Genomic DNA, 17,771 nt, shown 5'->3' on the forward strand with positions numbered 1-17,771 from the left:
AAAAAGACGATGATGGCGCAACCGGATAAACATTGGCTTTATAACGCGAGGGACCCTGGTTCGATTCCGACCAAGGGAAGCAGTTCTTCGTCTTTCATCATCATCATCATCATGTGCCCTCACTGTTTAAAGTTAGTGCGTTTTGGTTACGCCACCGCCATCAGTGATAGCAAAAAAGTTTTGCTTTAAAAAATTGTCCGCCGCCCCGCCCTGCGAACGTAAATGGGCAGAAGCTGTATGAAACAGCATACATGCGGTTGGAGGGTATGCTTTATTTTAGCGCTGCACACCTGGTGTCTTTAATTTTGTTGGTCTACCACGGCAGTCTTATAGTGAACGTACTGAGTTTATGCAGTTTGCACTTCACACGAGGGCTTCGAATGACGTCAAACAGCCATTTCGATAGCAGCTGCGACCTAATCTTTACTGGGGACATGTGGGAGGGTTTTCCCATTGTTCTGAGGGCCTGATTGCACATCATGCGGATTGGTGCTTGTTCTGTGGTTTTCTTTCCTGAAGCGAATTTTGAGCTCTATGCTGCATGCCTGATTAGTGTGACGCATGCGCTAGAGAAGATCAGTTAGAGAAGATCAGTCTATAGGCCCCTCGCAGCAAGGTTACAGGGGGGCGCGACCCCCCCCCCCCCCGGCCTCATACGGACTGTACAAGATCTAGCCCCCGGTGACGTTCGGTTACAGGGGTCAGTCACTCCCCCCAGCTTTCTGCGATCAGGTCGCTGGCCCCGCCAAAGCTTGCGGTTACAAGGGTCGCCGGTTCCCCGGCCCGTAATGGTTTCCCGAATTTAATCGGTATTCCCAATACAAACGACTGTACGCTTGCGGCACTTGCTACCTTCGCAACTTGACTCGCCGGCCTCCTCCCACGCTGGATTACAGGGGTGCGTTACTTCACCCGGCCAAAGAAAGTCATAGTTGGTCGATCTCGACCCACTTTCCTGCTTCAATCGCATTGCCAAGTGCCGGGTTGACACCCGACCGCCCGACCTCCGCGTAGGACCTGATTCCAGTTGTACCAGGAACCTCCGCAGTGGCGGCCGTTTTGCACGCTCCCTGGGCAGAGATTGTGCGGCCTCCCCGATTCCTCGAGGACGTCCCGTGGAATTACCGTACTTCCACGCTCTGGCCCCTATGACATTAGGTTACAAGGGTTTGTCACAACCCCCGGCCTGCAGATCAGTTCGCAAGTTCAACAGAACGAGCCCCAAGCTATGGTTACAGGGGTGTGCACGCCCCCGGCTCGGTAGTGGTCTACCCATTGCTTCAGCAATGGTACGCCAACACTACGTACGAACTGTACCGCGTGAGCGCAGTGATTACGTCGCAACATTGACCCGCTGGCTTCCTCTCACGTCTGGGAATATTGCGCCGTCAGTGGCCGGGGAAACTTCCCATCTCAATGCCGCCATGGTCAAACGAGAGCCTTCAGTGTCAGCTACATGTTCTTCGCATGAGATTCAAGCGAAACACGCCAGTGGAAGCAGCCCGATTTTTGGTTCTTGGATATTTGGAGAACTCTTATCCCAATCACCTTCAAGTTTTTACTGATGGCTGAGTCGATCCGCACAGAGGGGCTAGTGCAGCGGCTTATGTCATTCCTGATGCCCAGGTTTTCTGGGCAGCACACCTGGATCATGTGGGGTCCTCCACCGAATCCGAGTGCATTGCCATCGCGGCTGCTTTGAGAAAACTTAAGTCATATCAGCCGCAGGAAGTTGCAATTCTGACTGACTCAAAAGCAGCAGTACAACTTTTGCAGCGTGGGGTCGCCGCGAAAAACGACCGTCAGCGTTCCTTACGGCTTGTACAAGAACTCAGCAGCAAGGGTTTAATGTGCGGTTTCAATGAATTCCATCCCATGTTTGCGACAAGGACAATGAGACCGCCGATCAGATGGCACGGAGTGCGCTGGAATTCGCACCGACTGTTAAAGTTGCCCCCAATCACTGGAACGACTTCAGGCGAACAGTGGCCGAACATTTCAAGTCCTTGGGAAATCCCTATCACCAGCCTTGCGTCAAAAAAGGACGTACATAATGGGAGGCAACATTGCTGTACCGCATCCGAACCGGCTCAGCGAAGACCACAGCATGACTATTCAAGGTGGGCCTCGTGCGATCGCCTCTGTGTTCGTTATAAGCAGTGATAGGGGATGTACACCACTACGTAATGTGTTGCCCAGAGCATGATGTCGAGCGGACTGCAATGCTCTCCGCGATTCGAAAGCTGGCAGCCCCACACAGCACTCTGGACCGCATCGTCTTTCCAAGGGGACATTGGATGCTGCGCAGAGACGTGTCACGCCTTCTCCTGAACTTCCTTCAGGAGACGGAACTGGCAAACTCGTGGTGAAAGAACACTACCATTGGGTAATTACGAGAAGCTTGGGCGGAGCATTTGCTAGCATATCCACACAGGCTAACCCCTCCTGATGTTACACAACAACCACCACCACCACTATTGTTGCCTGACTCTTTTTATAGTTCCGAGTTTGTTTTGTTTCGCACCATGCTTCTAGTTTGCATTGTTGTACATTGTATTTTTATAGCGGTGGAGACTGTACCCACTGAAATGTACGTGGTGTTTTCGTACAGTTCTGTGTTAGGATTGAGACAAAAATGCAAATTTTTTTATGTATACCGGACTAGCTTTTTGGATATGGATTCAGATAGTACAGTCAAACCTCTATATATCGAACACGGGTTTATCGAATTATTGCCTATATCGAACACTTTGTATATGACGCGGAAAATTATATGCATTTTTTATTTTTTATTTCGAACTGGGACGGACATGAAATGGGTATATCGAACTCCGCCACCCCAGACCGCTCGCGCTCTGTTGACAGCCGGCGAGCTTTCCCTCAATACCCTCGGGGACAGCGGTGGCACGAGGGGCGTTCCCGAATGCTGCGCATCGGTTGCGCCGATGGCGCTACTTCAATGTAGCGGCGAACGCAGGCCGCTGCCCGGCCAGTTGCCGCACCGACTCGTCCTCGATAGTGCAACCTGTGCTACTAGAGTGTACTAGAAGTTTTAGAGTGGCCCAAGCGGCGGCCTCTCCCATTGCTCCGTCGGGTCGACTTTCGCGCAGAAAAGAAAACCGGTGTAGCGGCGGCGCTGCTGTCGTCGACAACTGAACAGCCGGCGCTCCCCGGCACCAGCTCCAAGCCTGCGTGCGGCAAAATTTGCGTTGCTCGCGGCGGTGTTTTGCCTTGCGAAGCTGATTTATTTTGGATTATGAAGTTTGACGCGCCGGAGCTACACAGGCGATGAGGCAAGCGGTACTGGGGGGCTTCGGATTAATTTTAACCACCTGGGGATCTTTAACGTGCGCCGAAATCTCGAAGACATGCGCGTTTTTCGATTTTATCCTCCATCACAAAAGCGGCACCGCCGCCGCCGGGAATCGAACCTGCACCTTCGGTCAGCTGATTTAGAAAGTAGACGCAGAAACGTTATGACTCCGCTTGAACGATACTTTCTCATTTTTTATGCGTTTTCTGAAGACGTTAATTGTTGATATACAGTAACCTCTCGTTAACTCAAAGTCGTAAAATTAGCTGAAAATTTTGAGATAAGCGCAGAGTTTCGAGTCAAGTCAAATGCAGAAAATTTGTAGCCAGGTCCCTGAAATAACAGCTAGTGGGGCTAACAAAAGCACAGGGGAGATTTCGTAATGAAGGCAAAATAATTCGCAGGAAAAAGAAACTTTTATTATTGCAGAAGAAAGAACTGTGTTGCGCTCGGCTGTTTCGCGTTCGCATCTGCTCCCCAGAAAAGCGTACCCGAGCGCGTGAATTGGTGGTCGCCACCGCTACATTCTACCTTGTTCCAAAGCAGACGCAGCATGTATGTTATTTCTGGCGTTGTACGCACGCACTTCTGGAGGCTCCTCCTCGTCCGCATGATCAGCTGCGTCGTCCACAGCAATGATGTACGCGCCAGACAGCATTCCGGTAACGGGGACGCGTAGTCCGTGTAAACTTGCACTTCACGACCGCGTTCGGCGGGCGTAACCATTCGAACGGGTTCATTAGCTTGCCATTTACATAAATTCACGCATTCGTATTGGCCTCTAGTAACCTCTGCTATCAGCTGCCTGCAGCGGACTTTGCCTTGTGTCCTCTCTGCCAGTATTTCGAGACATCCGTGGTCCTCCGAAAAAACGTTTCAAGATAAAGCGGGCTAATGCTTTGCGCCTATGGGAGGTAAACACACTGCGAGAAAAAGTTTCGAGAAAATATTTTGAGATAACAGAGTTCGAGTTAACGAGGGATTAATTTGACGGACAGGCACAATGCTTTTCCCTTCCTCTTCTTGACTCTGCGCATGAAGCAACAGCGGCGGGCGCACATTCTATATAGGCTGTCTTTTTTTACTTTTTTTACGTTCTCATTTGGAACAAAAATACCAAGAGCCTTCTTCTGGGCTTCCCCTGCCGTTGATGCTTGTACTGTCGTTAGTGGGCTTTCTTAATTATTTTATTAAACTGCTATGTTGCATATTGCAGGCACTTGGTAAGGAAGTGTGTACTGAAAACAAAGTGCCAAGTCTGCATGACCAATCCTGCATGCCAGAGGAAGATGCCGCTGTGTTTACTACCTCTTGTATTTTTTTATTTTTTTTTGGGGGGGGGGGGGGGGGGGGCTTCTGATTCCTTTCGTGCATTTTTGAAAGTTTATTAGCGATCTCTAGGACGTTTTTACCGGTTGCTTCAGCAACAACGAGCTCCACCATGACAGCGTTATGGATGTGCCGCAGCCGTTATTCACAGCAAACACCTTAACGGCGTTGGTTGCGACCAGCACGTGAGACCTTGACAGCAAATTTGGTTGGGTTCTGTATACATTGTGGCACGGATTCATTTCTATATAAAAGGTTTAATCAAGTTCCGTGATTACATGCGAAGGTGGGAGCAACACCTTAAACTTAGCCGTCGCTAATGATCGAGGGTGAGTTATGAAAATGCGTTGGCCAAAAATGTCAATTTAAACCTCCATGTTAGCGTTATTCCTAAACCTTTACCTGTGTAGACTTTGTGCATGATTTCCCACGTTACATTTCATTTTCCGGGCTATCGAAAATGAAAACAAAATGTGTATTTTGTTCCAGTTCCATTTATTTGAACCTCCATGTTAGCGTTCGTGAACCTATAGAGGTTCAAGAACGCTGTTGTCATTGTTGTTGTCAAGAACGCTGTTGTCACGCGCCATCTGGGAGTTCATTGTTGTTGCGGTCAATATATTTTCTGATCTATGTTTTGCATTTGTTTTATGTGCGTCTAATTGTACCCTCAGCATACTTGTGAATTAAATTTGTGTTTTTTTTATTCAACTCCTTTCTTGACCTAATCAGGTGAAAGGTGGTGCGATTAATAGAACGTTGCGGGAATAGTTCTACAAAAGACGGTCATTGGGACAACTGAGCTAACCGCTGGGCTAACCCCTTTTTAGTTAAAAGGATACCTCGCTTGCGCGTGTCATTTTCTGATCGGCCACCACGGTGACCCGTAATTATCCCAAGCGGGCCACTGCTTAAATACTGTTATAATAACAACTCACGCAATAAAAAACAAACGCAACTTATGATATTAACCCACATAACTGAAGTCCGAGCGTAAATTGCAACACAATAAATAAAAAATTCATCTGAGAAGCTATCATCCCAGTCCTCATTTTTCCATGTCCTTTGCGTCGACCAACTATGTCCATCAAGCAGCACAATAAGGACACAATCATAAAGGAATCATGAACTGGATCATACCAGGCAATTTCACGCAAAATACCTTTTTATGGGAAATTGAAAAAACGAAAATGTCTCTGCAATTACTTTATTTACAATCCGCTACAAATGCTGCAAAGGAAAATACGTAATTTTCCTTGTTGTTGTCGAGCGGGAAAGGCAAAACTAACGCAAAATGAGCTGCAGCGTTTATTTTTCATTTCGTTACCCACAGTCCACTGTATTTACAGTATATTTAACAAATTGGACTAACCGCAGAACAAATTTCGAGCGCTCCGCGCGTAAAGCAGCAGCGTTTCCTGGCCCGCGCGCGGCCGTGCGCGCGGCCAGCCGCCGCTTTCGCTTTCAGTTGTCGTTGACTACAGCGCCGCCGCTATTTTCTGCGCGAAACGAGCACCTCTCCGGGCGGCCGGTCGGGCCACTCTAAAACTTCTAGTACACTCTAGTGCTACGATCGGAGTTAGGCCTGTCTCACCTGTCGCGCGTCGTGGGGTGGTTGATTTAGTGAAGGCTGCAAACGTGAAAAAAATGGACTACCCTGACTTTCGCGCAAAAGTTGGAGGCAATCAAGCTGGTTCAGAGTGGTGAAAAGAAGGCGAGCGTCGCCGTAGCTTTAGGCATGCCAAGAAGCAAATTGAGCACTTTGCTGAAGAATAAGCGTGACATAAAAGCCAAGGCAGTAGCCAAGGCAAAACCAGCACTCAGGCGCGCGGCGTGTGCGCAAAGCTGCCTTTGAAGATGTAGAGAAGCCGCTGCACAAATGAGTTTTCGAAGCGAGGGCACGGTGCTGAGCAACGAAGCATGTACATTGATGACTTTGTTGGCGTTGACGACAGCACCGAAACAACGGCGGAGTTGACGGACGTGTAGATCGTAGCGGAGGTTACTACTGAGCGGAGAAACTAAAACGCTGCCGAGGTTGAACCCGCAAGCGCTGATAGTGCCCCGCTCCCGACTTCGACCGATGCTTCAGCGGCTTTGGCCCTGCTGCGCCGCTACTGCAGCGCTATAGAAGGCACGGGCCTATCGCTTGTAGAAAGTTTGGACTACGTTGAGGAAGCCGTGTTTAAACACGCCACTGCCAGCAAGAAGCTGGCTACCCTGCTGCAGTACTTTAAGCCAAAAGAATAAATACTTTGAAACTCTAAGGGAGTATTTACTGCACGATTCGTCCATTTATTGATTTGTACCAGTTTATGACGCGTTTTTTACGCGATTTTATATATCGAATTCTGGCTATATCGAACTATTTTGCGGGCACTGCGCTGTTCGATATATCGAGGTTTTATTCGCAGCACTGGTACGTATAAAAATTTGCTAAATTAAAAACTGTTTTTGTTTATAGAAAGAGCCCATAAAACTGCCGATTCAGGCCTCTGTCTTTAGTGGGTGTGTGCCACGAAAAAAGACACAATTTTTGTTTTACTGCTGGCGGGGCGCAGATATAGTACAGCGGTAGCAAATGCGGCTGGTACTCTGTAAACTCTAGTTTCAACTTCGTCAGTAGCACTTGTGTTTTTATTAACACAAGTTCTATTTTGTTTTATTGTTTTAAGGAAATGACCACCGCTTGCTACGGTGGTCGTTACCTTGACCCTGGAACTACAAGCACGATGATATTTTGCACAATGGGCACTTATGACTTTCGGATTATAACCGATGTCGAAATGGCCGGATAACAGAAGCCGCCATAACAGAATATTTCGTTTATTTTGCAAAAACCATGTGTCATCTGTAACGGATTTGGAGGTCAGCTAGTCACACTGTAAATAAAAAGAAAATAACACACTGATATACCCTTTATAATTTCTTATCTACGGGACTTCGCCAATGAAGCGATACTTCTGTGCGTGCCAGAACCTGCAAAAGAGGGCCCCGGCCAGTCAAGCGCAGGTTGACAACTAGTCAATAAGTTACAAATCTGTTGTCAAAGTTAAAGCATGCACTTCAGGCGGACGTATTTTAAAAAAGTGGTTGGCTCTCAGCTTTTCCTGTACAGGTTAGGGTGTCTATAACATTAGTCCAGCCGCTCTCTCTTACTGAGTGTAAATTTAGCACTTCGAGCGCATCAATGGTCAATACAGCAGTTACGTTCAAACATTTTCCAGTAGGAATAAGAAGCTCTGTTACGGGTCACATTTTTAAGTGCAATTTTGAGGCCCCATAATACGATTTTTATTTAGTTTTATTTTGGTCGCTTCCGCTTTGTTAATTTGTTCAGTAAAACTTTCCGCGTAGTAAATTCCAGTTCACCATTTTAATTTTTCTTGTATTTCGAAAAGAAAGGAAACATGATATTTTTTACTTTTGTGACATTTTCTGCAGATTTCCTTGTATAAAATCCTGAAAAGTCGTGGGAGACATCTGATCCCCACAAATCCAGAAGTCCGGCAACGTTCTTGTTTAAATTGCCTCTACCAGGTCACTTGCTGCATCTATTTTACAGTTAGTTGTGGAGACGACCTCTCTGGAAGTACTCGTGGAGCACTGTTGCCTTCGTTAGTATTATCCATTCCTGAAATTTAAACAGTAAAATGAGTTTTAGCGTTCATTCACTCGCACGTTTTTAGTGCAGTTTGCCGCAGAAACGTTTTACCTCAATTCGGGTAGATTAAAAGTAACAGCGTATTAATTCGCTACATTTTTAAAAAGCTATTTTGCGACAGCACGGTTTAGAAGTATTGGGCTCTTGCGATAGCGCAATGACAAACCGGAAGGTTTGGAATTTTGCTGCAAACATATGAAAATGCATTCTATTATAGCCAACGACAAATTAAAACGCAACCTCAATCCTTGCTGAGCCATATTATGAATAGGACATTGCGATTTGTAACTACAGTGCTGTTTCTCACAAGAATAAAATAACAACAAAGTGCAGTAGACTCTCTATAAACGGAACTTAAAGAAACGGAAAAATTTGTCCCGTTTAACAGGACTTTTGTTTTCGAATATAGATGTGTGAAAGTGCAAATATATGTGTCTACACTATCTTAATACCATTTCGTGCAACTCTAAGCACTGAAAGGTGAATGCAGCGGGTAGTTTTTTCAGAAAGCAAGAAAACGACGAGAGGTTTAAACACAGCATTCTCAAATTTGATTTGGCAATAATGAGTGGCTGTGCACGACAAAATGCATAAATAATTTTTGTTTCACTCCTTGCAACTGCATCTTCCCGGAAGCTAGAGGCCTCAACTTCGCGAGTGATTACGAGCCACTGAATTTAGAAGACGGCAATGTGGTAATGAAGTGCGAATAGCACCACGATGGCACTAACGAGGCGGCAGGAGCTGAGCCCTAGCTATAACCTCGGCGTCATGAATCGAGACCGAACGACTGGAACAATAACTACCGATGTTGCATTCGCTGCTGTAACATGGCTGACCACTAACGAGACAAGGCTGACGAGGCCAACCAGGCTAAAAAAAACAAGGAGGAAGAAAAAAACGAAACAGCCCGAACCGTAAAAATAGATTCTCATGCAATGGGATTCACCAGAAGTTCAATTTCGAATTCCGTTTACACGGTGACGCAAAATTTTTTGTTCCGCTTTCCGAGAGTTTTTTTTACGTGTCTTAATACAAAATCAACCAACTTACAGGCAACTGTTCCGTTTAAGCGGCAATTCCGTTTAAGCGACTCCCGTCTACCGAGAATTTATGGTACTTTAAAACCTAATTAGAACGTTTACCGCAGAAAACACACGCTCCTTGGGTAAAAACATTTTTTGTCATATTAAAATCTAGTACATTCGACGCGGCTTTAGTTCGCAAATCGCGGCCCCAAATAAACATTCTTAAAGAATAACCGATGGCGATGGCATGAATTGCATACGCGCAAAGCATAACAATCATGCAAAATTCTAAGCGCAGAAAAAGAAGTGCTAACACCAACAAAATAGCATTTATATATTCCTCACATTACTTACCAGGGGGGTCCCTTTTGTCTCCGCGGCAATAAGGCGGCTTGTCGTTGGTGTACAAGTACTGCTTACCGCGGCCTGTGGCTTCGTAGCTATAATATCCCATTTTGCCCGTGTTTGAGATGCTGTAGTTTTCAAAGCAGCTCTTGTCCTTATACGATTCCCAGCTGGGACAGCCATATGATACAAATGAGCAGTTTGTAGTGTTCAAAGATTCAATAAATAGCTGCGGTGCACGGAAGTGGCTGCATGATAATGTGTCTGAAAGAAATCGTAAAATAAAATTAGAGTGACGTGTGAAGTATCTACACAGCTTATTTACCCGTTTTTACTAGAAACGCGGCCGCTGTCCTGATATTGAGACCCAGCCTACGTGCATGTGGTCACAGGATGCCCACTAGCAGTGCAAAGGTAAGTGGCTTTATGGAGGTGATAAATTCTCTTACACAAAGGAACTGGTAACATGCAACGCTAGACTTTTCTTTAGCGAGGGAATCTCAGCTGGAGGGGCTTTCGGACAAGAGTAGCATATTATAGAGTTTAGTGAAGTTACAGGACCCGGAGAAGGCTTCACAAAGCTTCTTTTGTAGGAATAGTATGTGCTACCCAGGTTATCATGAAAATAAAGAGCACAACATTTGATTCTTATTCCACGGAGAAACACCGAATTCCAGAGAGAAACAACAGAGAAACAAGGAATTGGGAGGAATTCTTCACAAGTACCGAGAAAGTCTCAGTCGTTGGGAATAAGCTAAACAAGTGACACAGATTAAAAATAATAGAAGCCTGTGAGCGAAGAGCTAGCTACGATGACGAAGCCGTAGACAGTTTCTACGAGGACGTCGAATCAGCAATGAAGAATGCAACAATGCAGTTTACGATCCTGTTGAGAGGCTTCAATGCGAATTTTGGTAGGAAGTAAATAGGAGAACGATCAGATGGAAACCTTGGATAAGACAATCGCAGCAGTATAGGAGATACACCGGTGGGATTCGCGAAACGAAATAACATGAGGTTGATGAACAAATTGTTCTACAAACGAAAGAATAGGAAATAGACATCAAAAACTCCAACCGTTCCGACAAAATATCAGATACCTTTATTTTAGCAGACGCAGACAATCCAGGTGTTGTACCAACAGTAGAGGTGCTTGCGAGGAAATATTGGAAGCACTGATCATAGGATGACTACGGTAAAAAAAATCAAGCACCCCGCCAAGTCTAACGAAGACGATGGTTGAACGCGAAGGTTTATCGTGATCGATTCTTTGGTTAGCCAATCCCACACTGCGAGTATGTGCTACTCTGGACGTACGCTCCTCTTTCCTAGGTACCCAAAGCAACTCTCGGGTGTGCACGCCGAAGGCCTTAAGTTTGACTTTGAGGTCTACTAAGAGAATCGGAACCTGTTACAGTCAAATCCCGGTATTTTGAACCTCAAATTAACGAATTTTCAGACTAACAAACATTTTGAAAATCCGCTACCAGATCCCCGTTAATTTCTATGTAAAAATATTTCACTACTACGAATTTCAGAGCACGATTATTTCAGAATAATGTATCGAATTTTATCATCCTCACGTGCTTCTCGCATCGGCACCTCTTGACCCCCATCCATTGCCGAGCGGACTGCCGCGTGCTGCCGAGGTTTTTATCCATAAGGCTGGAGCTGGAGCGGCACTAACGATGATGGCATTGCTAAATGGTGGGCCTACATCCCTTGTCGTGGACGCCAGTCACCTGAAGACGCTGAGCCCTCCCATCCCGACGTCACCTGTCGGACATGCGACCTGCGGGTCCACCCCACTATGCAGCATCTTGTATGGCCGTGTCCCGGACTTGCGGCTATTCGCGCGCGCCATCGCCACCAAGTTCCGACGTACGAGTACTGGATCTCGCCACCACAGCACACGAAAGCAGCCCGAGTCCTGCGTTCCCTCTGGGACTTCGCACGCGAGGCTGACATTCTGAGCCGGACTTAATTTTACCCCCTCCTTTTCCGCCCTACCATTGTTATAGAGCTCTGAGCCAGCCCTTTCCCTAAAAAAGTTACATCTATCTATCTATCATCCTCATATAAAACAAGTTCCAACTAACTAATTCCGAGTTTACGAAAGTACTCTTGTTGGTGTCAATGACGACTAATGGTGGGCATGCACAACTATCATCATCAGCATACTACATGCGCGTTAGCTCTATCGCCATCGCCTGCGCTTGGGGGGTCTCGCCGCCATGCTAGCCAATGGGGGCGAGAAGACAGCGAAGAATGCCATGGATGGGATGAAGTCGCAGAAAAGCTTGCTGTGGACGCTGCCGCCACCTTTGAAGATTATGTGCAGTGCGACGATGAAGCATGCACGTCTGCTGAACTGACGACTAAAGACATCGTCAACACCGTTCGTCTCGATAACGGAACCAGCGATGAGGACGCCGAGAGCGACGACGACGACGCTGAGACAGGGCCCGCAAGCCAATGCGGAGAAGATGTGTCTAACGCCGATGTTTTGCAGTGCGCAGCAAAAATGCGCACTTTTCTTACCATGTGCACCAATGCCACCGAGGCAGTGCACAAGAACATGGTCAGGTTCGAATCGTTTGTCTTGCAGCAGTTGTATGGCACACGTCAGCGAAAATCACCGATTTCTTCAAATAAACGTGCATCTAGACCCGAGTTAGAGGCTAACGCGATCGTACACATGTTCCCAGTAAAGGCAGGTGGATGCTTTTGTTACGTTCACAATTTTTACCGCGCATTTTTTTATTTTTGTACTATAACGATTATTCAAAATACGAACTATGTTTATCGGTCGCTTGAAATTCGTTATATCGAGATTTGACTGTACTTCGCGTTCGCTTCGCCCATATCTAAATGGAGCACACGGATAGACGCCGGCTTCACAACGCGAGGTAACAAGGTTGGATTCCGGACATTAGAAGCGTTTCTTTTCTTTCACTTAACCTACGAGTATTTGTCATCGTTTTCAAAGAAAGATGCCTTTCCTCCAGAGCGTATGGGCGTACAACGCATCGGTGAGGATACTAGAGCTTTGCTTTAAAAAGTGGTTCAGTGGAATTATTGTTTCTGAAGGGTAATATGCAGTGGTAAACACCTTATTCGTATCATCCAGTGCCGTCCGTGAGTGTCTCTTTCTCCTTTGTGATCATCTTTACCCCCTGGTGCTCGCTTCAAAATCGCAGGGTGGCTAGGTGCAAAGTAAGGCTGAATTCCAAACAAGAAAGCAGGAATCTCACGAAAAGTAAAATCCAAGGAGAAAATGGGTCCGAGCCAAGATGCAGAAATTTAAAATAACCATTCGAAACAAATTCCCGCCTTTGAAAGAGGAAAAGCAGGATTGTGTTGACAGGTTAAAAGACAACCTACCAACGGCCATCACACAATGAGCCGGAGCTTCAGGAGATTTAACATGAAGTAAACAAACTGGAAAACTAATTAACAAGACGGAGGAATTCATTGCGAAACGTAAACTTTAGAAACTGATTAAAACAAGACAAACTATTGACATTCCAGCGCAGCAGATGGCAGTGATGGATTAGGCGCTGTAAATAGGAGAGGTCTTAAAGGGACACTGAAGTGATATGTAAACATTGAGGGATTACTTGCGCAAATTGTAGTCCGGAGTCCCAAGGCCATGTTTCGACCACCCTGGGCGCGTTTACGCGATTTTATTTAGTAGAAAAATTAATTCGAAAATGCTGTCCTCTTCTCTTTACGCTTGCCCATTTTCTGCGGCGTTTTCATGTGACGTCATGAGGAGCCGAGCTCGCAATTGGCTGCGCAACTGCACGGCTCCCCGGCCTTCAGACAGAGTCAGTCGGCCCAGCGTTTCGTCCGCCGGCCGCCGACGGGTCGTCGCAATTCGTTCGCTCAGTTGAAACGAAGCCAGGACACGTTTGTAAATGGAAGAATCTGCTTTTCTTTACTTGGTTAGTTTGTACACTGTATCTAGCTCCAATTCAAGGTCGCTTCACACAAGCGCTGCACAAGCGCACATGCGACGCTTCGCTGACTGGTACCGGAAGGCGGTACTGGAAGGCGGGAGAAGAGTCAGCGAAGTCAATATAGGTACGAAGGAAATAAAATCAACTGATATTTTTACCGTACAGCGTAACACTAGGGTGCGGGAAGCACTTTTATGCGCTGGGCGAACAAGCACAGCGGTCAGCAGCACGACTACGCATCTGCGAGCGCTTTTCCGTATACGAAATGCAATTGCTAGACGTGAGCTATTGTGGAAACTCGGGCGACGCTTACTTCACGAGCGCAATACAACAAATAGTCACCTAAGCTGCTTGAAATGCCAAAACTAAATAAAAAGTGTAAACTGGTTGTACAATATATACCCTATATTAGCAGGGCCGGCGTATCCCGCCCCGTGGCGGAGTGGTCTGGGGCGCTAGGTATTTCGCCGCAAAAGTTTTGCAAGTCACGAGTTCGAATCCCCGCGGGTACGTGCTTTTTCTTTTTGTAAGTTAACTTTTTCGTTTTTCGCCTATGTTTTCTATATTGAGTTCACCTTTTTTTGGGCCCCAACGTTCATGGCTCCAGGAACTAGTTCACAAAACGCGCGCAGGCTGGCATTGGCGCGCTAGCGAGTTCTCGTTCGCGTGCTGTTGCCATAAGCACCGACTGCTTGCAGGCAGTGGGCACAGGCCAGAATGAACAGACCCTTGGCCTGGTGCGAACACGCTTTTTACGATACAGGCATGAGTGATGAAAGCTCCAAATATGGGGGAAAAGCGCATGACATTCGGGCGTCTGCGGGTACGCGGAGGGCGTTCATGCACTGCGTAGGTCTCGGCTAGTGAATGCTATGATTCCAAGCCGTCCTGGGAGGCTTATCTTTATGCATTTTTACAGCTGACAACATGGCGGAAGCGCGGTGCGATGATTACTGAGGTATTGAGAATGCCCATCCAACAACTCCACCGGTTGTATTTTACAGAACCGAAACCGAAACCGAAACTTGTTTGCTTGCTCACCTTGGGCATCGTCCAATCACGGTCCCAACGTCAGAGCTTTAGTTGGTGCGGCCGCCGCAAACCGCGCATGGCAGTTTTTCTTCTTTCGCGCTTTGTAAAATAATTACCGATTTGTCAACCGGACAAACGATGAAAAATGTGCTAATTTGAGCCAGTCTACGCAGTGCAAGCAAAAACGGGAGCTTGACAAATTCACTTCAGTGTCCCTTTAAATATACGCCTCGAGCTTCGCGATCGCTGCGCCGCCTGCCGCCGCTTCTCCGCGGCGTTGACGGGATTTGCGCTGCGTGGCTGATAGGGGCTCGTGAGAGTGTTCGGGTTCTGTTTCGCTTCTTTTCGCCTTTCCGCACCCTAAAAGAACTTGTTAAGGTGACGTCTGTAGGCAAAGAGTTCGTTTAGGTCACTTGAAAAGCAGCTGCGTCTTCGTAGAGTACGCGATCGCCTGCAAGAGCTACCCGGGGACGCGGTTCTGCGCGCTTCGCCGCCGCTCTCCGGGCGTCGGCGACGGCAGCAGCATATCACCCATGTCACCTCCAAAACATCAGGCACAAATGAATTGACCTGAATTGACTCGTTTGACCTGAATTGAATGAATTGACTCGTTTGATACTGGCACAATGAGAGGTTGGCTTCATTTTGCAGCGTGGACAACGAATGCGGCTTCGTTTCGAATATATACGTCGCAGATAAATGTGTTTCGGGGATGTGATTACCCAATCCCGGACAATAACTAATGCCTGTTATAAGAATATAAACCATGCGAAATGGTTAAGTAAATTTGCGTCGTTAAATATGTGCCCACACACGCCATATAGGAAGAACCAAGGCAAGTTACTGAACCCACAGGAAAAGAAATGCGGTGCAAGTGCGGAATTAAGAAACAGAAATGTAAACAAAACAGTGCAGCTTCTGACATGCTAAAGAGGTTCGTCGAAACTTCAGCTAGGTAGGGTTCACTAGACCAACTATACGCGAAATGCACTGCTTTTTCGCGAGACATCGGTGGGGGGGGGGGGGGGAGGGCAGGGGGACGCTGTGTACAAATGCGAAGCGGAATCAAGCAATGAACGGTTTAGTAATCCCACACACAAATCCCGTGTTCACTTTCCTTTTGTTCTTCTACTTCAACGAAGAGCTGATCGTACGGCGGACGCATTTTTGGAAGTATACAGGATAGGCTGTTCAATAATCAAGCTATGAAAGGTGTCTCTGGAAGAGTGTGGTATGAAATAAGGCCCTCTGATTTCAGTTTCTGCTTTATTCTGCAGGCTCCCTGTGCCATATGACGATATTTAGAAAAAGTGTTTAGTCGCGGACGTGGATTATATTCTAAGCCCGTCTCCGCGCTGCTCGCAGAGGATAGCAGATGAATGTTTGCGGGCGCTCACCTCACGACAAGACGACTGTGTCGTGTGCTGATCCCCGAGTATACTTATGCATTGTCCATCACACTTTTGTTGAATATTCCCGAAATTAACACAGGCTGGCTTGTAAATGGTGGTGAGCAATATCTGAGGTATAATATTGGCAAACGTAACTGGCGTGCTGTCAGGTATGAGTGCCGGGCGCTGATTATGTAAGGGCACAAAACCGATTTAAATCGTAGTGTACCGCCGTAGCATGAACATCTCAGGAACCGGTGGTTACGTAGACACGGCTAGTAAATTCAGGTCAGTGTAACTACAATCGGCTCCATCTTACGCCGGTTCCGCGACGCTGGCCTGTGGCACACACCTGACGCTTATACAGACCGAATATACCACACTAAGATCGCGTCAGAAACATTTACACTCTCGTAAACACACCCCATTTGCGAACAGAGTGACTGCTCCATATAAACATGGATTTCAAACGCCCGCAAACGGTAAATCTCAGTCGTGAACGTGCCGCAAAAGCAGCGGCGGCACTGGGGAGCGGGGCGCGGGCTCCCGCGGCTGCTTTCGAAACGGGCCGCTAGGGGGATTTCAGTGGCGCCCCTACAGGCCGCGCTCGAGGCGTATAACAACGACGAAGCTAGCTATCGGCAACGACAGATTCTTAGAGACAAGCAAGGCAACACTACGCGCAGCATAGACGAAATGATCAACGTTGCAGGTAGATTTGACACCAGCATGCCAGCCACGTTAGACAAGGGAGACAACTGAACGTGCACGCTTAGCTTGCGATGTCCCACAAGTAACATAAGGGGAGGGGACGCTTAAGAGGCTCTCAAAGGCATGAAAGAGCTGAAGACGGCATAACCATGGACCGTTTAATAGAGGGACGAGGTATTGTACTGGAAAAGCTTTCTGCACGAAATTCCGAATGCTTAAAGGGAGGCTAAAGTGAATTTCTCAAGCTCCCGTTTTTCCTTGCACTGCGTAGACTGGCTAAAATTAACGAACTTTTCATCGTTTATCCGGTTGATAAGTCAGCAATTATTTTATAAAGCCCGAAAAAAGAAAAACTACCGTGCGCGGTCTGTGGTGGCCGCACCAAAAGAAGGCTGTGACGTCGGGAGGGGGTGCAGCGTGATTGGACGATGTCCAAGATTAGCATTCAAACATATTTCGGTTTCGGTTCTGTAAAGCAACATGCTTGACATCCGACGTTATCGCTGGATGGGCATTCTCGATATCTCAATAATCATCATACCAGGCTTCTCCCATGTTGTCGGCTGTAAAATACCCACGATAAGCCTACCAGGACGGCTTGGAATCGTAGCAATCACTAGCCGAGGCCGACGGAGTGGATGAACGCCCTCCGCGTCACCACAGACGCTCAAATGCCATGCGCTTTTCCCCCATATGTGGATCTTGCCTCAGTCATGCCTGTATCTTAAAAAGCGTGTTCGCACCAGGCCAAGGGTCTGCTGACTCTGGCCTGTGCCCACTGCCCGCAAGTAGTCGGTGCTTGTAGCAATAGCACGCCAACGAGAACTCGCTGCGTTCTGCGAATTCGCTCGTGGAGCAGTACGCGTTACGGCCCAAAATGGGAACTCAGTTTAGAAAACATCAGCGGCAAACAAAAAAATCAACTTACAAAAAAAAATGCATGTACTCTCGAAGATTCGAACTTGCGTCTTGCAAAACCATAATGGTAGCGCATCA

The 17,771-nt window shown here is 47.1% G+C and overlaps 1 protein-coding gene across 1 annotated transcript in view; it reads right to left on the reverse strand.

Annotated features, from left to right (window-relative positions):
* Positions 1-8,064: 8,064 nt before the first annotated feature.
* The window catches only part of LOC144150209 (pancreatic lipase-related protein 2-like), a 77,114-nt gene continuing 67,407 nt past the window's right edge, over positions 8,065-17,771 (reverse strand). The window contains exons 5-6 of the mRNA XM_077682057.1: positions 9,689-9,943; positions 8,065-8,276 (exon numbers count right to left, since the gene is read on the reverse strand). Of these exons, the coding sequence (XP_077538183.1) occupies positions 8,197-8,276; positions 9,689-9,943 (335 nt within the window). The 3' untranslated portion in view covers positions 8,065-8,196. The remainder of the gene's footprint in view (positions 8,277-9,688; positions 9,944-17,771) is intronic.

Source organism: Haemaphysalis longicornis, unplaced genomic scaffold (genome assembly GCF_048455015.1).
Source record: "Haemaphysalis longicornis isolate Haplotype H1 unplaced genomic scaffold, Haemaphysalis longicornis Haplotype H1 scaffold_8, whole genome shotgun sequence".
NCBI lineage: Eukaryota > Metazoa > Arthropoda > Arachnida > Ixodida > Ixodidae > Haemaphysalis > Haemaphysalis longicornis.